General features: G+C 44.2%; 1 protein-coding gene across 3 annotated transcripts in view; it reads left to right on the top strand.

Moving 5' to 3' along the window:
• Positions 1-23,482, top strand: part of ABCA1 (ATP binding cassette subfamily A member 1) — a 90,750-nt gene that overhangs the window by 54,960 nt on the left and 12,308 nt on the right. For 2 of the 3 annotated variants that reach the window (XM_042822778.1, XM_042822777.1), the window contains exons 9-35: positions 1,978-2,218; positions 2,812-2,951; positions 3,627-3,743; positions 6,669-6,857; positions 7,683-7,888; positions 7,971-8,147; positions 8,614-8,836; positions 9,064-9,285; positions 9,888-10,092; positions 10,639-10,752; positions 11,201-11,372; positions 11,911-12,042; positions 12,554-12,693; positions 14,042-14,179; positions 14,724-14,944; positions 15,405-15,477; positions 15,965-16,167; positions 16,880-16,928; positions 17,803-17,916; positions 18,262-18,413; positions 19,090-19,214; positions 19,630-19,728; positions 20,786-20,972; positions 21,127-21,221; positions 21,640-21,672; positions 22,243-22,348; positions 23,105-23,179. In XM_042822778.1, the coding sequence (XP_042678712.1) occupies positions 1,978-2,218; positions 2,812-2,951; positions 3,627-3,743; positions 6,669-6,857; positions 7,683-7,888; positions 7,971-8,147; positions 8,614-8,836; positions 9,064-9,285; positions 9,888-10,092; positions 10,639-10,752; positions 11,201-11,372; positions 11,911-12,042; positions 12,554-12,693; positions 14,042-14,179; positions 14,724-14,944; positions 15,405-15,477; positions 15,965-16,167; positions 16,880-16,928; positions 17,803-17,916; positions 18,262-18,413; positions 19,090-19,214; positions 19,630-19,728; positions 20,786-20,972; positions 21,127-21,221; positions 21,640-21,672; positions 22,243-22,348; positions 23,105-23,179 (3,948 nt within the window). The remainder of the gene's footprint in view (positions 1-1,977; positions 2,219-2,811; positions 2,952-3,626; positions 3,744-6,668; positions 6,858-7,682; positions 7,889-7,970; positions 8,148-8,613; positions 8,837-9,063; positions 9,286-9,887; positions 10,093-10,638; positions 10,753-11,200; positions 11,373-11,910; positions 12,043-12,553; positions 12,694-14,041; positions 14,180-14,723; positions 14,945-15,404; positions 15,478-15,964; positions 16,168-16,879; positions 16,929-17,802; positions 17,917-18,261; positions 18,414-19,089; positions 19,215-19,629; positions 19,729-20,785; positions 20,973-21,126; positions 21,222-21,639; positions 21,673-22,242; positions 22,349-23,104; positions 23,180-23,482) is intronic. The other variant, XM_042822779.1, reaches the window with a different exon arrangement.

The following is a 23,482-nucleotide window of genomic DNA, read 5'->3' as shown; positions in this document are numbered from 1 at the left end:
GTTAAGCATCAAGAATTTTTGTCCAGATGTTGGCACATATGAAACATACGCAGTACTACAGATGAACACAAAGGGTCAGGCTTACCTACAGCGTAAGGCCAGAAATACTGGCTCTGCTTACATTGGGTGGAGTGAGATTGATCTGTTATGAGACATCATTGCTTTCTGGGTTGTCACTGGCTGGCTTTGCCAGCTGTCCTAGATTTTGAATATCTGCATTTTATTTAAACTAAGGTGTCTAAACCAAGGCACAGTGAGCAAAATTAGCAACAGGGCTTTGAGTGACTCTGAAGACAGAGCAATTGGGCCATCAGAAGTTGTTTCCAAGATGCATCTGAAGAGTAATTGCAAATAGGTGTCTCACCAGCTCTGCTTGCCCTTATTAGTGCATGTAGCTATTCTGGGCCACACAGCAAGAGCATCACAGTTCATGTCACCTGATATTCAGTAGCAGGCAAGAAATCAGATCAAATGCTGGAAAAGATTTAGGTAAGAATAGAGAACCACCTGTGGAATATGTTACCACAACACCGTGTAAATCCATGGGTTGCCCTTGTGTTCAGTATGGAGTACCGACGTAGGTACTTTGCTTCTGGAAAGCAGCAGAAGAACTGGCAGTTCAGAAAAGGACAACGGAGACATGAAGAAGTGGAATAACTTCCACATACAGAACAAGAAATAAGTGGGGACTCACCAGCCTGTTAAAGAGATGAGCTGGGGACTGGACAGAGATGTATAGAGTTGAGAAGAAAAAAAGAGTAGAAATACTCTGTGCCAGTGCAAAAAGTATGGCACTGAATGAAGCTAACAACAGCCAAGTTTAGGAGAGGGAGAGGAGGTTCTTTCCAGTGATGTGCTAGATGCTAAATATTTGCAAACATTCATGTTTACTGTGCATTAGCAAATAGACAGAAATTCTCTGAGATGAAAATACTGGTATCTGGAAGGTTACCACAGGAAGTATCTGTTCTTTGCCCTGCCTATTTCCTGACATCCGCTTGCTGTCACCATCACAGAGATACTGAGCTAAATAGACTTCGAGTGTGTGTGGGCACACCTCTGTTTTCTTACATCCCCTGCCAGTCTGAGAATGGAAGTTCAGGGTAGCATAAAAACACTGTTTGTGGACTTGCATTGACTTTTTCCTTGTGGTTAGCCAGGCCATATCCCTAAGTATGGAGATGTTAATACAATGTCTGAGGCCAATGCCTGCTGCTTTTGTTCAGGACAGCTTCTTCAGGTCGTTTCTGTGCCAGATAAATGAGTCCCATAGTGTGCATCTTCCTAGCTATGAGCGCGTTTCATCTCTGTGCCAGGTGTCATGCAAACAGGACTAGAGAAGGCTTCTCACTGTGGTTGACTGCATATGGTGTGGAGAAAAGGCTTACACTGTAATCAGATCTGAGGCTGCAAGCTGGGCTTGTTTTCAGGGCTTTCTGTAAATGCAGTTGACAGAGGAGAGAGAGGTACTGGGGCAGGGGCAGCATTACTGACTTAGGAGGTCAAACTTTCTGCCTGGTGTATATCAGGGGAGGCTTGCTGACCTCGGTGGCATTGTGCCAAGTGATGCCACCAGCAGTCCAGGGCCTGCAGCTCAATGAGGCTGGGTCTGATTAGCTGCACTTGCTCCATGTTATTTCCTTATTCCCTTTTCTGCCTCACTCCACCCTGGATTGAAGGGACCCTGCTGGAATGTGAGCTGTTGTGCAACCACATTCGAAGTAACTTCGATGTGAGAGCTCAGGGAGAGCAGGAATCGCGCAGAAAATTGCGTGAGAAAACTTAGAATAAAGAAGAGACTTTACATTTTCCCACTGTAATGGAGGGAAACATGCTTTCCCTGGTCTCTCCTTTTTAGTGCTGCATCCAGTAAGGTTGAAGAACAGATGGGTAATTTGAAGGAAAATGACAGGATTTTTTCCCTTCAGTAATCCAGTTCCTATCCCCATTTCCATTCTTCTCCCCCTTGTTCTCCAGCTGCTGAGCATGAAGAGTTGGAGTGACATGAGACAAGAGGTGATGTTCCTGACCAATGTGAATGCCTCAAACTCCTCTACACAAATCTACCAGGCTGTGTCACGTATTGTGTGTGGCCACCCTGAAGGTGGAGGGCTCAAGATTAAATCGCTCAACTGGTATGAGGACAACAATTACAAAGCACTTTTTGGAGGCAACAGCACTGAAGATGATGTAACTAATTTCTATGATAACTCCACAAGTAAGTGTAACCCTGTCATGGCAAAACATCCCATCTACTCTATGGCTGCAATGACTACTATTTTCCAAACTTGCACTGATGAAAACAAGTGATCTTGAGGGTCAGCATATACCCTATTGTTTCAGAAGACTATATACGTGCTGTCTGAGCAGCCAGCTGTTGCTCTCTGCATGTATTCTTAGGGACAGGGAGGGTATCAAGATGCAGGGGATTCTCAAGGGTCTTGTGTAGAATCCGGAAAGGCTGTTTGGACACTTGCTGTGAAATGGGGTCTACTGTCACATGCAGCCTTTGAAAACGTGTCATTTTTCTATGCAGATTTTGCCTCTGTCATGCAATGAATGTATTTCATAAGCTGTGCAAATAAGTATGGATGTTATTGGTAGAGACTGTGCAGATTCTCTGCACTTGCTGAGAAACTGTGAAAGTTTAGGGTGAAAAGGGCATTTTGTGGGTTTGTGCAGCAGCAGCAGAAGTTTTTTGTTCTGCTGTTCTGCTGTCAGCATAACTTTAAAGTGCACACAAATGGGGCATGTGCCTCCTGCAGTTGTCACAGTGCTTCTCAGCTGCTCACCCCTTCCTCTCCTCCTCAGCGCCCTATTGCAATGAGCTGATGAAGAATCTGGAATCCAGCCCACTTTCCAGAATTATTTGGCGGGCTTTGAAGCCTTTGCTGATTGGGAAGGTCTTGTACACTCCAGACACACCAGCCATAAGGAAGATCATGGCTGAGGTAACTCTAACTCTGTCCTCTGATATGTAGTGTGAGATATGTGCTCTGACTGTACAGCTAAGCTGCTCTGTGTTAAATTCAGTCCAAATGCAAGCCTAGAAAGGATTGTCCACAAAGCACAGTGTCCCTAGTCTCTCACCTCCCATGCATTTGCTGTCAAAGGCTCAAGGAGAAAAAGCCAGCCTGAAATCTGTTTCTGCATCTTGCTGGAAATATTTTTAGTGGTGCTTTTTGATTTCTCACAGACTTTGCAACTCTAATGTGGGATATAGGACTGGGAAGGACATTGGTAAACTATGAGGGGTCTTCTCCACTGCCTGCTTGACAGCTAATCCTTAATCATTTCTGATAGTGGCTTACCTAATGTTCTCTCTAATTCCCCAAACATCCTCAGACCCTCTTTTGTTAAAAGAGAAGAGGCTGCCTCTGTGTGCCCTTCATCTCCAAGCAGGAAACATTCTCCACCAAGCCTTAAGCCCTACTCAGTCACAGGCACTTCTCTTTGTATTTTTCCTTCCCTGTGCACAAGATTTTTCTTACTCCCATCCTTGCTGAAGCTGAATTGCTGTTTGAGTATAAGCAACACTCAGTACTTGGTAGGTCAACACACCCTTTCAGCCACAGTGGATCTGAGCCACGTTTTGGAAATAACCTTCCTCTCTTCTTTGCCAACAGGTGAACAGGACATTCCAGGAGCTGGGAGTGTTTCGTGACCTCGGGGGGATGTGGGAGGAGATAAGCCCAAAGATCTGGACATTTATGGAAAGTAGTCAGGAAATGGATCTGATTCGGGTCAGTATGCTGTTCTTACCAGAAACACAAGCATCGTTTTCTGCAGTCAGTGATAAAATATTTATTGTAGATAGTGCTTCTTTGTTGATAGTATGCATGTGACCCTCTTTTTGAAACAAGCTGTGACTGTACCATTCTTGTGTTGTGCTGAGCTCTCCTCCACTTAACAACTTTCCACAGTCAGGAGCAGAGTGTGTTTAACAGCTGTTTCTAACCTACCTCTGTGGGGAAATGTGTTGTTTCTTCCACACTGTTTCTCTGATGTTCTATAAATATCTGGCTGATGGTATTTTTGTAAACTGTGGACCTGTGGAGTTGGTGACAGGTTCAGCTGCCAATGCTGTGCACTCCTCTGTAAAAAATGCTCTCTACAGCAGCTGCTCTCATGATAGCAACAAAGTGAGCTACCGTATGCCTAGATCAGATCCTAGAAAGTGTTGTGTGGCCTCAGGCTCTACTGAGTGCAATAAGATTTGAATGATTATTGTTCCAGAACTGAACCTAGATGCCTGGTGATCATCTGGCACAAACCTTGTGAAAACTTTTTTTGGGTTAGCATAGTACACTTTAGTAATAGTTGGGTGTCACAGGGAAAGAGGAAACGTCACCCTATGACTTATCGCTTCACAATACGCCATGCTTACAAGATCATGAACAAGGGGTTGAGTGTCTTGTTTGGATTTGACATGCTTTCTGCTTGTCTGTTGGCTCCCCAGAGCATTGCGGTTGGTGTAAAGTATGTATTATTTGTTAAAAGTACAAGAAGCTATGTTCACACTCCTTCCCTCAGTTGTAATTCTGAGTCTTTGCACTTCTGTGCTGGGTGGGTGTTACACAAAGATCTCTCTAGGTCTTAAGCCTTGAAGTTCATTCTTACTTTATTCCAATCGTGATGATGGGCAGAATAGTCTCTGACTGGTCCCATTGCACTTCCCCTTGAATGGGACATACTAGGGATAACAGTGTCATCATTTTCCTTACTCCTGTGCCTCTGCTAGATTTATGAAATTTAGTTCTGTAGATGCTGGCATCAAGAGAGGTGAGAATCAAACCCAAACTGTTTGCTGAAGGGTGTGGTCAGAGTCAGGATTCAGTTACTGGTTTGCAATTGCATCAATATTCCTACTTGTTTGAGGGTTTTATTGATTTAATTTTTTCAAATGAGTCCAGACTTGACTGATAACATTGGTTTTTTTTTGCTTGTTGTTACAGTGGTAGGGGTCTCTTTGCAGTTGCCTGCTGCAGCTGATGGATTCAGCAGTACGCAGGCAGCATACTGCTAGATTTAGAGATGCAGCATGGGTCACTTGTACATGGATAGGCTAAAACATACAGCAGCCTGTTTAGGGCTGCTCTTATCTGTTGTTTGCAAGTCCCTGAGGCTGCTGTACTGCTGGGTGATTGTCAGTTCCTAGCTTTCTGGACTGTGGAAATGGTTGGGTATGTTTCATTCTGTAGAAGTAGAGGAAATTGCTTTTCTCACTGATCTCAGGCATTTGCAGCCCGATGCTAACTCCAGGGAGAACAATGTGTGCCCCCATCTCAAGCTGATGTTCATTTTTGTTGCTGCTTCAGGGATGATGAGGCTGAGCCTCTTGGCTGCAAGTGTGGTGCCCTCACTGCAAGTCAGAGTTGAGTGAGAGCCTCCAGGGATGAGTGCAAAGAAGGGAGCTCGTGGGGCCTATCCTGTTTGTTTGGATTTCCTCTTTGTATGCTCTTCTCTGTCAGCTTGGCCTGATCTGTTTTCCCAATTTGTGATTCTGTTTTTGTAACCATGTGACCTGGTGCCTTCTGGCTCCTTACTAACAGCTGCTCATGGGAAAGCTCCCTCACCTCTCCATTTTCTTCTTCACTCTGGCAAAAAATTCGATTTCCTGTTTTTATTGGTTACAGTTTTTAGTTTTCTGTATTGTGCTGGCTTTTTTCCTCTCCTTTGGTTCAGCTGTAGTCCTTACAGTTAGTGCTGCCTTCCTATATGCTGTTACATTGCTGCTGACAGGTCTCAGTTCTGCTTTAGTGCCAAGCGCTCCAGCTCAGACTTCAGAGTGTTGCATATACGTGTGGTGGGACCATAGCACATCCTCTGAGAAACTGGGAGCTAAAACAGATAAAAACATCACTATTCACAGTGGGAGAGCTGAGAGGCAGGTCATCATTGCTGTTGGAGGCTGTTTTAGCTGGTGTCAGTGACGCAACAGAAAAACACATAAGAAAGCCACCTGGCCTTTGGTGCTGGTATTTCTGTTTAGCAGCTGAAGGATTCAGCCCCTCTGTGCCTTCCCCATCTCCATCCCAGTGGGGAGCAGAGACTTGCTCAAAGAGGCGAGCAGAGCTTGGCAATCACTGGTCAGCCAGAAGCATCTCTGAAGATATTTCTTGGTTCTCTGTAACTTGCCTTTGAAAACCGGTTGGTTTTCAAAGAGTGTGAGAAGTGGGGAAAGCATGGATGGGGCTTTTTTTCTGCTTCAGCTCTCTCCTGCCCGATGAGCCCGGTTCAAGGCTGCCACCTAGGGCAGAGCAGGGCCTGGGCGGCGCAGGCTTGTGCGTGGCTCTCTGCTGCCCTCTCCATGGAAAAGGTGAGGCAGGACATTGAGCAAGCCAGCCTGCAAAGCGTGCCTAACAGCTTGTTCGTGGCGTGCAAGACCAAGAGGTACCCAGAGCTGTCGGTCCCCGGAGGCTGACCTACTCCGGAGAAATACTCTGGAGAAATAGACTCACACTATAAAATAAGGGTATGAGTAGCAGTGCAAGGAGACAAAGCAGACAGCAAAAATTAGACTACCTGTCTGCTGGGACACCTCCAGTGTAATGTCAAGGCTTCCTGTACTTTTTCAAAAGACAGTAATAATCGTTTTCATGACAAGATGGGAGATTCAACAGTAATTCTTAACATAACTATTTCCCCTTTGACAAAAACAACTACAGACGCTGCTGAAAAGCAAGGATCTCTGGGACCTGCACTTGCCAACTTCCAACTGGACAGTGGAGGATGTTGCCCATTTCCTGTCAAAGCATCCAGAAGAGTTTGAGACAGATAATGGAATGGTGTACACCTGGGTGGATGCTTTCAATGAGACAGATAGAGCTATTCAGACCATCTCCCGCTTCATGGAGGTAAGATTGTGCTGTGGTGTGGCAGGGAGCTGGGGACAGCTGCAGCTGGAATTCTGCTCACTGGGAAGGGTGGCTCCGGGGAAGGGAAGGTCAGTGCTTGTCAGTCCCTGTTCTGAAAATTACCAGTCTTGGTGGGGCTGAGTGCACAGTGTGTTAGAAAATACCATTTATTCAGGTATCTTAATATAGATGTGGGAACCTAACTTTAGAGTTTGTTCTTGAAGCTCTTGCTTTGGCTGTGGCATGTGGTTTCCCACTCTGTTGTTACTGAGCAACTGAAAATGGCTGCATGTATCAGCTCGTACTTCTTTTGCTGGGGCCCACAGTGGAGCTAGCAGCTGAAGCTGAGGAAGATGTAGCTTATAATGAAACTTATCTGCTTGTTCTTCAGTCACCTTGGCAGAGGAGTGCAAAAAGAAACAGAACTTGGTGTGTTCGAAGCCTGGTCCAAAGGCTTTGGTAATCTCTCCACTGGCTTTTTAGAGGCTTTGAGTCACACCTTGATTATTGTTAACAGAGGAAAATAATATGAAAGTGGATGTTTGGGTTGGATCCTATAGCTACCATTATAATGCTTTCTAACTGCTTGTCCAGAAAAGACGTTTGGATTATATGCCAGTGACACTTGCCTGGTGGGTGACCAGTAAGCAGTATAAGATGACATCTCTAGCAACTTGTTGAGCTAGAGTGAACCATTGCAAAGTAGTTCAGCACTGCAGCCTTTTCTTGGGTGTGGCATTGGTATTACAGAGTTCTTTGTCCTTCCTACAGTATGTTCTGGTTTAACCTGATCCCATAAACACTTCCAAATCTGTCCCTTTCTAGTGTGTCAACTTGGACAAACTGGAGCCTGTGGCCACAGAAGTCCGGCTTATAAATAAGTCTTTGGAGCTTCTGGATGAAAGGAGGTTCTGGGCTGGTGTTGTCTTCACTGAAATTGCTCCTAACAGCACAGAGCTCCCTCAGCACGTGAAATACAAAATACGCATGGACATTGACAATGTGGAAAGGACCAACAAGATTAAGGATGGGTGAGACATGACAGGCTGCTTTGCGAAGAATTTCTTACAGGGTTTGATGATTTCTAACTGAAACATCTTTTTCTCTTGGCAGGTACTGGGATCCTGGTCCCCGTGCTGACCCCTTTGAGGACATGCGCTATGTGTGGGGAGGTTTTACCTACTTGCAGGACGTGGTAGAGCAGGCCATCATCAGGGTGCAAACAGGCACAGAAAAGAAGACAGGAGTTTATGTGCAGCAGATGCCTTATCCATGTTATGTGGATGACATGTATGTATACAGGCTGCTTCAGAAGCTTACGGGATCATTCTGGGTTGGGAGGCAGGGCTTTAGTCACTCTTCAGGCATGACTTACTGTGTTATTAGTGTGGGAGCAGATCTCATCTTCCCTAATCGGTGGGCTTCTGGAATTTGGGCTTTGGTATGGTACACTGAGGATTTAGGATATGTCGTGGTTTATAGACAGTTGAGAGTAGTCCCCAGGAAAAGCAGCTCTTTACACCGGCTCCATGGAGTTGGAACTACAACTGGCTCCTGCTTGGGGCCAGTGTTGTGCTGTAGACCCGTCAGCCTCACACTGTTGTGAGACACTGATGCTGTGTCATGATCTGCATGCACTTAGGCTGCTTTGTGCAGTGAAGCCTTATCAATCGCTATACTTCGCTAGCCCTTGAGAGGTACCCACGGTCACACTAGTGTTTCTCACTTTGTTCTCCTGGCCCCTTCTTGTTCTCAGATTTCTGCGTGTGATGAGCCGTTCTATGCCTCTCTTCATGACTCTAGCCTGGATCTACTCAGTGGCTGTGATAATTAAGGGCATTGTGTATGAGAAAGAAGCCCGGCTAAAGGAAACGATGAGGATTATGGGCCTTGACAATGGCATCCTTTGGCTAAGCTGGTTCATTAGCAGCCTCATCCCTCTCCTCATGAGTGCGGGTTTGCTGGTGCTGATCCTCAAGGTGAGCTCCCTAGTTTGATCTCTGACAGCAGAATCCAGAGCACTGGTATACAGTGGCCTCTGTTGGCACACTGGGGAAGAGGTGGTGGATGCTGGCTAGTCAGCAACTGTTGTGCAAATTGCAGCAAGTCCAGAGTCCTCTTAGCAAGTAGTGCTGTGGGCCTCCTTGTACTAGAGCCATATCAGAAAGCCCTTTCAATGCCTGATGTACCTGTTGTTCTGTTCCAGATGGGGAATCTGCTACCCTACAGTGACCCTAGTGTGGTGTTCGTTTTCCTCTCAATCTTTGGCATTGTGACCATCCTGCAGTGCTTTCTTATCAGCACCGTGTTCTCCAGGGCTAACCTGGCAGCTGCCTGTGGAGGCATTGTGTATTTCACACTATACCTACCCTATGTGCTGTGTGTTGCCTGGCAGGACTATGTCAGCTTCTCACTCAAGATCCTTGCGGTAAGTCTTAAGGAGACTGTCCAGGGCACTGGGCCTCTACCACTGTGGCACTGAATCACTCTTAGTTGGACACTAATAAGTAGTGGGTAGGGAGCAATGGGAAGGTGATTTACCTTGTAAGAGTCTACCAAAGTTGGGTGAAGAGACAATAGAACTGGCAGGGAAGATTTTGTTGCTTTAGATAGGAAAGTAATTCTGCTACATTAAGCTCCCTTGGTCTCTCTGTATGCTGTGCTGTTATAGGACTAGATATGCAAGATTGCAGGAGTTATCTGACTTCCTTTTCCGCAGTGCTTCTTATCTGCTTGGGAAGGGTGACCTAGTGGTATCTTGCCTTGTGTGAAAGTCCAAGCATAATGGAAGGAGTAGGAAAACAAACTAATTTCTAGAGAGCGGTCCACCAGAAGTTTCAAGCTTTACTTTCTTGAATAGAACAAAAACAGCTTTGCAGTTCCTCTGTGCAGATCTAGTCATGATCTTCGGACTTTTGACCTTTCCTCTAGGGCCTCTCAACCGTGTCCTTGAGCCCTACACTAGATGAGGTGCCCAGTTATTGAGTAGCTGTGAAAAACATGTGTCTTGTTCGTGCCTCTCATTTGCAGAGCCTGTTGTCACCTGTAGCCTTTGGCTTTGGTTGCGAGTACTTTGCACTGTTTGAAGAACAGGGAGTTGGTGTTCAGTGGGACAACTTCTTTGAGAGCCCACTAGAAGAAGATGGCTTTAGCATCACCACATCTGCTGTGATGATGTTGTTTGACACGTTCCTCTATGGGGTCATGACCTGGTACATTGAGTCTGTCTTCCCAGGTGAGGTTTGCTTCAGTGGGAAGGGTTATAACTTCACACTTTCATGTCCTACTACTTTGACAAGATGCAAAACAAATGCTTTTTTAAGCAGAGCTGCAGAAAGATCATGGATTAAAATCCCATACCACTAGCACAGACCTGTTGTTGCAAGCTTCTATCAGTGACTATTGCCCCTGTTTCCCACCACAGAAGCTGTGCCCTATTGTGCTGATGGCTAAGCTAGTCCCAGGAAGTTTGGTGCATTTCAGCTCTTTTCTATAAACTCCTAATACTTCAGACACTGCTGGCTGGGTGTGGGAGGGTGGAGAGGGGTGAGCATTGATGATATTAGCACCACACGTACTAGTTCTAGAATAGAACCTCTAACCCTAAAATGAAAATTCCAGAAAAGAGATTGCGTATACTCTAAAGGCTGGCAGTAAAGATCATCTTAGCCCTGCCTAGCCTAGAGGCTTGTGGAAGGTGGAATGCTTCCTTTGCTTTGAAAACTAGGATGAAAAAATGGCCAGCTGCAGCTGAGTTCTTGTAATGCTTTTCTCTCTTTAGGCCAGTATGGAATTCCCAGACCCTGGTACTTTCCTTTCACAAAATCCTATTGGTTTGGTGAAGAATCCCAGGACAGGCATCACCTTCATCCTGACCAGAAGGGGCCCTCAGAAGGTAAGTACTGGATTTGAAGGAAGCTGCAGGTCTCCTGTTTTGGAAGGAGAGTTTAAGGGCAGATGTACCAGCCTGGCTAAGGTGGAAATTGGTTATCCATTTGTTCTCAGTTTGGGATCAAATGTTTAGAGAAAGCCAAGATACTTCGCCAAGCAGGTACTCCAGCCTCGGATCTATGAATTCCTCTAGTTTCTGTTGACTGTAGTGACACTGGAGATTCCTGTGCTCCTGGTGCAATCTGTAGAGTGAAAAGAACTAAAAGGATATTATGTGGAATATTTCTGTTACTGAGTAAGAAATGTGGTCAATTACTCACATTGCTCATTTCCATTTGCATGGATCTCCACAGGCTTAGGGGAGTGTGATGTTTCTTAGAACTCCCACACAGTTAAATGATGTTTTTAAAACCCATCATATCCCCTTCTACTTTGCTCTGTTTTCCTTCTAGTCTGCAAGGAGGAAGAGCCTATGCATCTGAGTCTTGGTGTCTCCATTCAGAACCTGGTGAAGGTTTATCGTGATGGCAAGAAGGTTGCTGTGGATGGTCTCACACTGAATTTCTACGAAGGGCAGATCACATCATTTCTGGGACATAATGGAGCAGGGAAAACCACTACCATGTAAGATTAATGTAATACCTTAATCTGGTGGAACTGCCTCTAAATATTACTGTTCCTGTCAGTACGATGTAACTACTGTACAAGTGAAGTGCAGCTCCACTGAAGGTGCTTCACTGATTTGAGAGGAGCTTTGCTGACTTTCTCCAATTGTGCAACTGTTTAGAAGATGCACAGATACAGAGGATTGAAACTGGAGGTCATTCAGGTTGAGGCTGTGCCTGAATGCGTTTGCTGGCAGCATTTTTTAGTAATCTCATTTGTGATTCTGACTTACTAGTGAAAGGAAATGAGTTGAGCTTGAAAGGATGGGAAGCTTTTAGAGGAAAAAAAGATATTTCCTTCAAGCACCACCATGGGGTGTGCTTTGATCACTGCATTAAAACCACTGGAGCCAATTTTTCATCCATTAGTAATATGTATCTCTTGGACTACTTCCCTGATGCGGGAGCTCCCAAAGGCTTTCTCTCATTCTTCACTCATCCGTTGTATCAAGTACAGCAGCCACTTCTTAGTGCTGGAATCTGTTTTTGTTCCTCAGGTCCATCTTGACTGGCTTATTCCCCCCTACTTCTGGTACTGCCTTCATCCTGGGTAAAGATATCCGCTCGGAGCTCAGCACCATCAGGCAAAACTTGGGTGTCTGTCCACAACACAATGTGCTGTTTGACTTGTGAGTAGCATCCATGTGATGCAGGGGTGCTGCTACTGAAAGTTTGGGTTCCTTAGGAAACACTAGTGTTATTTGAGCTAAGACAGGTGTATCTTTAGCTGTGTGAATGGTGACAGACAGCAGGGTGGTGTGAGATTGGAATAAGAGTGTTCTAATCGTTAGTGGGTTCATATGTGCCTATGAATTATTAACATGAGCATTCAATCTCATCTTTCTCCTCTCTTCAAAGAAATCCACTACACTAAAGTTAACTTGGTTTAACACTGCCTGCTGAACTGGGGTGTTATGGTTACTTTGTTGAGCCTTTTAAAAGGAGTATTATTTGCACTAGTGCTGAATAGCAGCATTCTGAAATCAAGCCCAGACTTGAACGTACCCAATCTGTAGCTGCTTTCAACAAACTCAGTCTTAAAAGATGTTTACCTAAGCAAACAAATATGCTTTGTGTAGTGCTAATGCAAGGATGAATTCCAGCTCACATCTGTGCCCTGAATTTGCTCTTGTTCCCTAGGCTGACTGTGGAAGAGCACATCTGGTTCTATGCTCGGCTCAAAGGGTTGCCAGAAAAGAAGGTAAAAGAGGAAATGGAGCAAATGGCAATGGACGTTGGTTTGCCTCACAAATTGAAAGCCAGGACAAGCAAACTCTCTGGTAGGTTCATCAGCTTTTACATTTGTCAGCAGCTCCCTCAGCTTCAGAAAGGCTCTATCAGGGAGGGCCTGATAGAGGCTGCATCACTGGTCTTGTTTGGATCCTCCAATCAGATATACAGGCTACTGCACAGTTAGGCACTTGAAAAAATCAGCTATTTATTAAATATCTAATCATCATATATGTTAGTAAACTTAACAATCCTTATCATATTTATGCTATCTAATACTGTAAAAAAAACTATCACTTTTTCTGAGTATTCTGTATTTGTTTCAATCTTGACAGGGGGCATTCCCTCATACCATGGAATCTGAATCTATGTACCTGTAATATAGCTACCCATTATATATGTTCTCCAAATGCTTACTAGAATATTTGGGTTTTACAGGCTTAGGTGAAGGTGGCTCAAACCCTAAACTTCAAGTAATTTGACCCCTATTTCATAGAATCCTAGAATGATTTGGGTTGAGAGGAGCCTTGAAGATCATCTAATTCCAACCCCTCTGCTAAAGGCAGGGACACTTCCTGGTAGACCTGGTAGCTGAAAGCCCCATCCAGCCTAGGCTTGAATGCTTCCAGGGAGGGGGAATCCACAGCCTCTCTGGGCAACCTGTTCCAGAGTCCCGCCGCCCTTACAGCAAAGAATCTCTTCCTAATATCTAGTCTAAATGTACCCTCTTGCTGTTTAAAGCAATTTCCTCTCATTCTGTTGCTACCTGCCCTAACGAAAAAATCCCTTCTGAACACCATGCACTTCTTACGTTGGCTTTTTTTTTCAGTTGATGTCCTTTCCCTTTGTTAGGAATACCAGGATTTGTGTATCAATCTGTCCCAGGTATCTGAGGACTGGAACTGTTTTGTCTCTGACTCAACTATCAACACATTTGGCTTTAGTAAGGGAGAGCAGATTGTCACAGGTTGGATTCGTATTGAAGAGTATAATATGAAGTATAGTGTCACTGCTGCCTCTGACACACTCCCACTGGAGGGGAATCTCTTGGGCACCTATTCATTCAGCTCAAGCTTCTAGAGACATGCTCCAGATCCTCAAAATTTCCTCTGAGCGAGGAATGTGGTACTGCTGATGTTAAGATACGTATGATTCATTTATAAAGGGGTTGTAATGTGGTTTCCTGTAGAGAAATTGTGCTCCACTGGGAAAAACTATCCTGATGAATTAATCTTTGTCCTGCAGGTGATGAGACTCTAAAGGCATAAAACAATATCAGCACTCAGTCTTCTCAGTGCTTTATTTTGCTTTTTCCTGGAGAGCTCAATTTCCACTGTGTTGCTCTCACTTCTGTTCTTTGCATCAGCCTGAACCCCTCTTTCTTGTTGCGTTTTTCAGGTGGCATGCAGAGGAAGCTCTCAGTTGCCTTGGCCTTTGTTGGTGGCTCCAAAGTTGTCATTCTGGATGAGCCCACAGCTGGAGTGGATCCTTATTCTCGGAGAGGGATATGGGAGCTGCTTCTGAAGTATAGACAAGGTATGTGGGGTTTTTTTGTACTCCTAGTGAAACAGTGTTGTGAAAAGCAAAAGAAAATGAATCTCTGATTCACAACTGTTCCCAAAGTAGCAGTTTGTCTTTGCAAATCCATTGTTGCCTGCACTGAGAAAGGAACAAAGAGTTTGTGGGATAAGCACATTCTGCTCTCACCTGTCCTCATTTTTCATCCAGTTCAGGTCAGAGCTCACTGAACAAAACTCCTCATTGGATTGTCAGGGTACTTAAAGACAAACCCATGCCTTATGTGCAGCACTGTCCTGTTTTACTGTAGCCACGATTGCTGATACGGAGTTAACCTACTTCAGCTGAGTGTGGCAATGATGTGCAAATAGTGGGGAAAATATACTTGTGACAGCAGTTGTGACTCTTTTCCATAGGACTAACCTTGTTCAAACAAACTACAACTTGGAAACAAACCTCCCATTCACCTTCATGACAAAACCCAGATGGTAATGGCCTTTCTTGGCTTGGAAACACAAGTGTAGTTGACTTGACAGTAGTGTCTTCCTTTGCTTTCTTCCAGGCCGCACTATCATTCTTTCCACACACCACATGGATGAGGCAGACATTCTGGGGGATCGAATTGCTATCATTTCTCATGGCAAGCTCTGCTGCGTTGGTTCTTCTCTTTTCCTGAAGAACCAACTGGGAACAGGCTATTACTTGACCCTTGTCAAGAAAGATGTGGATTCCTCTCTGAGCTCCTGTCGAAACAGCAGCAGCACAGTGTCCTATCTGAAGAAGGTACAGCAAACTCTTCCTGGTTATATTGGTTTTTCATGTGTGAAATTTTAGACTTATAGGAAGCAGCAGTTAAGATTTTACATACCAGAATGTACTGAAGAGAAATCTCTTTAAAAGAAGGTTTGCTTTCTTTCATAGGTACTATGGCAGACCGCATCTACTTAAACAGTTGTGTGGAATGCATGCCTCCATTATAGTTTCTTTCAAAGCCATTGTTTCCAAAGCTGTTTGAGAGAGACAGGATAGATGAAATGTGCACTTCTCTAACACTTATGCCTACTGCTGGCACTTCTTGTATGTATTTTAGCGCTGTGTAAAGCAGTTTACTTTCAGACTCTTCTGTAGAGTAGCTGGCATGCTGCAACATTTGCTTAGAGTTACAAAGATCATAGCATCCAGACATGCCTATTTTCTAACTAAACTAACATTTCTTACTGGTTATCTCCTCTTTTGTGACCAGGATGACAGCGTCTCCCAGAGCAGCTCTGATGCAGGCCTTGGCAGTGACCATGAAAGTGACACCCTGACGATAGGTGAGGCTTGGAAAAAGAGTATGGTATTCAGTCCCTGTGATAACATTGTTCTTTCTTTGACCTTTAACAATAGCTTTAATTTTGTCCAATTATTGTAGCAATGCAGAGGCTTACTTATCAAGATCACAGGCACAGTAATTTTAAATCCATAAATATTGTAACATTTTTGTCTAATAAGCCACTTTGAGTTCATTTTGACTATTGAAGATGGTATAGTTACTACACCTGCCATCAGTATAACTTGTAGGGCTGCCAGTAGCATGTAAAAGATCTCTCAAATTCTTCAAATAAAAGCAATAGCCAGGCTTGGGTCCAAGCCTTTGCTGAATGTAAGAAGAACCCATATTTTCCATAGAAACGAGCTGCTTTCCAAAGTTGTCCCATTTTGCCTCCTTTCCTTCTGACGGGGTTTTTCAGACCAAGCTCTTTTTCCAAGTGATGAACAGAGTAAAAAGATGAACATTACCTTTTCCTTTGTTTCTTCTAGATGTCTCTGCAATTTCAAATCTGATTACAAAACACGTCCCGGAGGCAAGACTGGTTGAGGACATTGGTCATGAGTTAACCTATGTCTTGCCGTACAAAGCTGCTAAAGAGGGAGCTTTTGTTGAGCTGTTCCATGAAATTGATGACCGTCTATCTGATCTTGGGATTTCCAGCTATGGCATTTCTGAGACCACTTTGGAGGAGGTGAGTGAGCTTAGGCTTCTTTTTTCCACTTGAACTAGGGAAAATGAATCATGGCAAAAGTAAGAAGAAGGCTGTCTTCCTGTAAATATCTGCCTGTTTGTTGTGGAGCAGGCAGCTCTGTGCTCCTCTCCAAAATGGATTCTCTTCTGTACCATTAAGGCGTGTGCATTAAAAATGGAAATGTAATACAGGCAAGCACAAGTCCTTTGTACTCAATTGCACACTGCTGAGATGTTATGTGAAGGTTAGCCCCAGATTGGTTTGTAATGACTGTGTAAACACTTTTGAGGTATTTTTAGGGGTGCTTTATACTGCACTTACCTGAAAGCATGCATTTTTGATACTCGAGATTGTTCTTTAGAGAAACCCAATAGCTGTAGGCCCTTGTCAGAGGAATGTGTAGGACTGTTACTTGTGACTGTTTTAACTGACAAATTTAGCACTGAAATCTCTTTCAGACATAGGAAATAGCTTGTATTAAAGATATACTGAGAACTGATTTTGGAAAGGAGAAACAGCTGCTATGTAGTTTCAGGCTATGCTTCTGAAAGCCAGAGAGGAAGTTCATGCTCCCATAACCCAGGGAATAAACCCTGTATCTGTTCTCATGCTGCACACATCAATCTTGGGCTCTCTCATGGCATTTCCTGAAGGAGTCATCACAGTATTGCTTCCCTTCTAATTTTAACTGACACTTACCATGGTCTTTCAGATCTTCCTCAAAGTGGCTGATGATAGTGGTGTGGATGCAGAAACTTCAGGTGAGTGTTGTTGTTTCCTATGGGGTTGAAGGAGATTTAAGGGGGAGATACTGTCACTAGTTTAAGCACATGGCTGACAAAGTCCAGAAATCACAACAGTAAGGTCACAGTGGAGGCTTTAGCTTCCTGGGCAGGAAAGAATCTAATGGGTGTATCAAATGAGGAGTGTTCCTGGCCTCAGTAACTATATTTGAACAGGTGAGTGACCTTTACATAGAGGTGTGTCCAGCTTTACAGTGACACGTGCTTTGGTGTGACAGTCCTTATTTGTGGCTGAACTGGAACTCTTCTGCAGTGAGATTTTTTTTTAATGACCTAAAACAGCTGTTCTTAGTATGTTTTAAGTGCGTTTGTGTACTGTTGCTTTCTGCCTACTCACATGGAGAGGTTCTAGTGTTTGAGGTATTGTGAATTTGAGTGACACCATCTACTCTGAAGAGTAGGAAAAATTACTGGCAGGGCCAAATCACAGTGCTGTCTGACTTTTTTCTGAGGGTAGCTCAGTGCTCTTAAGCATTTCCTGGAATACTAATGCTGGTAAACTATAATTGGCTACACATGCATATTAAGCAAGTATTTTCCTTGAGTGAGAGCAGCCTCAAGTTTCCATGGCTAAATAAAAGTAAATAAATAAGTATCCACAGCACTGGAAGAAACTTCTAGGACAGAATGTAAAAGTTGATGCATAAAGCATATGACCTCGCAGAGTAGCAGTCATGGTTTTAGCTTTTCCTGAGTGGAACCACTCCAACTCAGCTTCTCAGTCCACAGATGGAAGGTCATGTAAAATGAAAATGGTATTGCTTTGCTTTTTCTGGTACTAATTGGAGATAAATGGATGCAGTTCAGCTAACCATTACTGCTTTATTTTCAGATGGGACATTGCCTGCCAGAAGGAACAGACGTGCCTTTGGAGACAGACAGAGCTGCCTTCGTCCATTTACAGAAGATGATGCATTTGACCCTAATGATTCAGACATTGATCCAGGTATTGCTGGTTCTCGAGCCTATTTTCTTCTTGTGAACACTCTTTCACATTACAAATAGTGCAGATTACAAGGCTGAGAGTGACAAAGGAGTAGTGTTTTATTTGCCTTCAGAAATCATGGGCAATGCAGTATCCAGGTGCCTGTTCCATCCTCCTGTTAAGACTCAGAAAGATAAAGATGTAAATGCTGTTCTGTGAATTTCTGTTGCTTTCTCTGCTTGTTGCTCTCTTTTTTGATAAATGAGAGTTGTTGGTCCAGCCTTCACTTTGTTAATTCAGTACAGAAGTTCTGAGGGAATATCTTTGTGGGCTTGCAATTAAGAGTTCTTTCTTGCTTCTTGCTAGCAGAATCCAGAGAGACTGACCTTCTCAGTGGCATGGATGGGAAAGGTTCCTACCAGATGAAGGGCTGGAAGCTCTCCCAGCAACAGTTCGTGGCTCTGTTGTGGAAGAGACTGCTTATTGCCAAGAGAAGCCGGAAGGGCTTCTTTGCTCAGGTAAAATCATCCAACATGTGCAAGGTTCCCTCAAAGGGGACAGCTCTGGACCACATGCTTTGTTAAGGGTTGAAAGCAGAAAGAAAACCTGAGAAGATCCCATCACCAAAACTGGTCTGCACTAACATATCTGAACAGAAAGGGGGCTTGTGCAAGTGAAAATCTTACAACCAAATGGTTGCCTGCTATTCTTGCACGGGAAAGATGCGGGTGAGGTTCAGATCCAAAGTCTCTAGCATGTGGAGGCTGAGTTGTTCAAGGCTGAGGATAAACCTTGCCTTGATGTCTAGAGATGCCCTTGGTAAGTCACAGAATCACCAAGGTTGGAAAAGACCTCTAAGATCATCCAGTCCAACCATCCACCCATCACTAATATTTCCCCACTAACCGATGTCCCTTATTACGTCTAAATGTTTCTGAAACACCTCCAAGGACAGTGACTTTACCACCAACCTGGGCAGCTCATTCCAGTGCCTGATTGCTCATTCAGAGATTAAATGTTTTGTGACATCCTGAACCTCCCCTGACTCAACTTGAGGGCATTCCCTCTAGTCCTGTAGCAAAGATTTTATTTGGAAGCTGGAAAAGTCTTGAGCAATTGAATCGCTTGAAGCTAATGATGCCTCTGGAATGTTCACCTTAATAAAATAGGCTCACTCTCTGATTGTAATTTCAGATTGTGCTGCCAGCTGTCTTTGTGTGTATTGCTCTCATGTTCAGTCTGATTGTTCCTCCCTTTGGAAAGTATCCCAGCCTGGAATTACAGCCCTGGATGTATGATGAGCAGTATACTTTTATTAGGTATGTTCCTTGTGGCTCAGAATTGATGCTAAATCCTAAAATTCTTTTCTCCTCTGCTGAATTGAACTACTGAGTACTGAATTCCTTATCTGATTGTTTAAACTTGCTTTCTGTGATTAGTGCAGGAGTACATTTTAAAGGTATCATAGTACTTTTTTCTTAAACCTTTTAATACCTGTCCTAACTACTAGCAAGGCCATTTCAATTTCTTCATGGTGTTATGAGTCTAGTGATACTGTGCACACACAAAAAACAAAGACAAGTGCTCATAGACCAAGTGTCCTGTATACTTTGATTTCTACCTATGTTCTTTTCCTGCGGCTTTTCACTGTGTTCTCAGCTTTGCTCTGCTGCTGTTTTTGTTGCATGCCTGTTATCCTACTGACCTGGTGATATTTCTCTGCTGTATCCATAGTAATGATGCTCCAGAAGATGCAGGCACTCAGAAGCTTTTGGATGCCCTTCTCAATAAACCTGGCTTTGGAACACGCTGTATGCAAGGACACTCCATCCCGTAAGTAGAAGTCAGTGCTCCCAGGAGAAGCCAAGCCTTGGCTTCTGGTCATTCAGTGGATTAAGCCAGCTTCAAGGTTTGATACTTAAGCATAGCCAGGGCAGGATTTAAACCAAAAGGCCTATATTTGCATTCCCCTTTTTTTCTATTTGGAACCTTCAGGAAAGTTGCTGGCACAGGGCAAGAAAGTGAGATCCGAGTGCAAGTCCTCACTGACAGAGAAGGAGCAAAGATGATAGTCTCTCCCTCAAATTACTGTTTGGTTCTGAATTAAGAATAGGACCTAATTGTGTTGCTGTATGCTTTTGACTAGCTATTCACACAGTCCTATTTCTGAGTGCACTACAAACCCTGGTTAACACCCCCACAAATGCCAGCAGACAGCATGGAGAGCCGGCAGCGTTTGCATTACTTCCAAGCTCTGACACTGTCTTGCTGCATGGCCTTGGGCAAATAACTGAAGATCTGGGTTGCTTGTGCAGATAGAATATACAGCCTGGGATAGTCTGTGCTTAGGCTGGAAGAACCACTGCTCATCATCTTAGGTCAGTGGAGAAGGACGTTGGAACCCTTTGCCCTAAACATTGACCAGTTGCGGAGAAGTAATTTGTCAGACATAGGAGCTGAATTATTTGGCTGTGGGTTCTAGGAGAAGGCTGCAACTCATCTGCCCTCTGAGGCTGCCTTGAGGGACAGCTATGTTTTGATGTCCCTAGGGCAGAGAAGCCGTCCAAGAAGCAGCTGTTTGCTGTGATCTTCTCTTAGCTCTAAATGCAGTGTGTGCTGGGACTGAAGTAAAGCACTCTGTTTGCTGTAAGACTGGGGAGAGTATCCAGTACAGCTCAGTATGAGCAGACTCAATCACTTTAACGCTAGGATTTGTTAGAACCTGGTCTTTTGTTCTGAGCTGTTTTTTTCTGTGAAATCAAGCCTTGTTTGAACTGCAGCCTGCTTCTTGTCCTGAGTACAGTGGCATCTGTTACTTAAATTACTATTAAGCAAAAGCCACCACTGTTGTTTTTAAAAGTGCATTTGCCTCGCTTCTGTCCTACCACAGAGACACTCCTTGCACTGTGGGACAGAAGGAATGGACCACTGCTTCAGTCCCAGACTCAGTCCTGGAAATCTTGAGTGGCAACTGGAGCATGGAGAACCCTTCTCCATCTTGCGAGTGCAGCAATGAGAAGATCAAGAAGATGCTACCTGTGTGTCCCCCTGGTGCAGGCGGACTGCCACCCCCACAGGTAGGATGGATCTTAGTGGTCCTGAAGTAAGAGATGGTTCTGGAGAGCAGAGTGGCTGAGTCTGGTTACTGAGGGCAGCACTGAGCACAGTCTATCTGATTTGGTTGCTGTATTTTCTAATGGGCATTTATCTCTGTTTCCCTGGTGATGCCAGCGAGAACAAGACACTGCTGACATCCTCCAGAATCTCACAGGTCGCAATATATCAGACTATCTAGTGAAGACCTACGCACAGATCATTGGGAAAAGGTAACTGATAAACACATCGTGTCTCCTACATCTGCAACAAATAGAGCTTGCTGTCAATAGGATTCTGCATAACTCAGACAAATAGTCCTGGGCAGTGCATACTTTCCAGCAGTTGGCCAGACTTACTCAGCTGAAACTATCCTGATCCACACGTAGTTCAAATGTTCTTGCTTTATAGTGATGACATGGCAGCTCTGGGGAGCAGAGATGGCATGTCCTGAGCCTTGCTGGCAGAGTGATGGATAAGTTTGGGTGCATACCCAGAGATGCAGAGTCCTACCCAGGGTGGACGTAGAGTGATAAATGTATGTGCCAGATGTGAGGGTGTACTGTACTCTTCCCTGGCTGTGCCTGAAGCACTAGTAGCAGTTGTCTCTTATTCCATACATAACATCTGTTTTCTTTTCTCTCCTGGCAGTTTAAAGAACAAAATCTGGGTGAATGAGTTCAGGTGAGTTACTGCTTTTTCTCTAACTTGTATATGTCCACTAGCCACTAAACAGTGTGCTCAGGACAGATTAGCTCTGCTTCATAGTTCATTATATGTGACTCTCAATTGTTCAATGTCTGGGGGGCACTGTTAAGGATAAGCTGGAACAACCCCAAGGAACATTGCTGAAAAGCCTGCTGCCTTATGTGGAGAGCAGTACCGGCTTGAAAAGATTTGCAATAGCAATATTGTCCCATAGGAGGTACTGTTTTTCCAACCAAGGGAAGCAGGAAGATGCCCTGCTTTGCCTGCACAGGCAGCATGACAGCTGCATTCAATAAAGACTGTCTGTGTCATTGCAGACAGAGCATTGTAGTCATAAGCTGAGTATTTAACCTCAGAAATAAGGAGCAGGAGACAGCAGGGCTCAACAGCTGTGTGGAAAGATTATACTTCACTCTTTTTGTAAGACTGGAGACATTTGCCTCAGTTATGGTGCAAAAAAAGGAGACAACAAGAGAGGGAGAAGTGGTCTTTTCTGGAGCTGAATGTGTAGTTTGGTCTGTGCTTCAACTCTATCTGTGCTCCTAGGTATGGAGGCTTTTCCTTGGGAGCCAGAAGTTCCCATGTGCTTCCTCCAAGCAATGAAGTCACTGATGCCATTAAACAGGTGAAGAAGATCTTGGAGCTAGCACAGGTGAGTAGCTGTTTCCATAAATCTAGGTTGCACTCATGACAAAATTCTGTTATTTGGGAGATGACTAGAAAACTGTAAGAGGAGAAGAGTGTGTATGTTAGTTAGAATTCCAGTGGCTTCTGCCCATCAGCTCTGAGGTGAGGTTTTCCAGTCTGAGTGTTTGAGAGCAGCAAAAGGCTCAGGACCACACTTATCTGACACTTGCACAACCTTTCCTTTTAAAGAACAGGTTGTCCCTGACACCAGCTGAAAGCCAGTAGAAGTAACAGTGGAAATAAAGGCCACCTCCAAGTGTTTTTTGGCAGGATGGGGAGGGCTGTCTTAAGGGAATTAATAAGTTGCTGCTAGCTCTTTTAAAACCTCATTTCAGTGCTTCTGTGCTGAGTCTGTCCTACCTCAGAAAATAATCTGGGCTACTGCTTTCTTCTGAGACTGCCTCTAAGCTCCATTGTCTCTGGAGGTTACCTGCAGTCCTGGTTAACATTTGTCCCTGGGGCAGAAGAGAAAAAAACAGCAACAACAAAAAAAAAGAACAGGCCTAAGGCTGACCTCTGCTACTGGGATTGCAGAAAGGTATAGGGGAAGAAGAAAGCTGCGCTTTCTTAGCCTTCTTACCACCTCTGTCTTTGAAGATTCTGGCTGCAGATTTGAAAGAATACTGTTAGAGTTTTAAAAAACTAGTCTGATTCTCAGAGTCCAGGACAACAGGGAAGGTACTGTTAAAGAAGAAGTAACTGTCTTTTTACTGTTTTACAGGGGAGTTCTGGTGATCGGTTTCTCAACAACTTGGCAAGTTTCATGAAAGGACTGGACACAAAGAACAATGTGAAGGTAAATCAGCCACCCTCACTGCTCTGCCTTCTGTTTAAAACTCTGATAACCTTGGGTTATTTTTAAGTAGCCAAGCCCCAGCAATTTGCCATAGGCAATTGTGCAGGCTAGAGCTCTCTACATTTCAATTATTTGCTAGTGGAGAAAATACAGATTTTATTATTCTTGATTTCCCTGAAATCTGTTTCTACTTTGAAGTCAGAAGTCCAAAAGTCAGAAGTCCAAAAGGAGTTCTGTGCAGAATCAGTGCTTTTGTTTCGAGGGGCGTACTTTTCCTTCCAGAAGCCTCTGATGGTTATTGGT

This window comes from Centrocercus urophasianus, unplaced genomic scaffold, assembly GCF_019232065.1.
Source record: "Centrocercus urophasianus isolate 14NV4802_14NV808 unplaced genomic scaffold, USGS_Curo_1.0 seq_21, whole genome shotgun sequence".
Taxonomy (NCBI): domain Eukaryota; kingdom Metazoa; phylum Chordata; class Aves; order Galliformes; family Phasianidae; genus Centrocercus; species Centrocercus urophasianus.
Note: the sequence above shows the minus strand (reverse complement) of the source record. Positions and strands in the feature narration are given on the sequence as shown.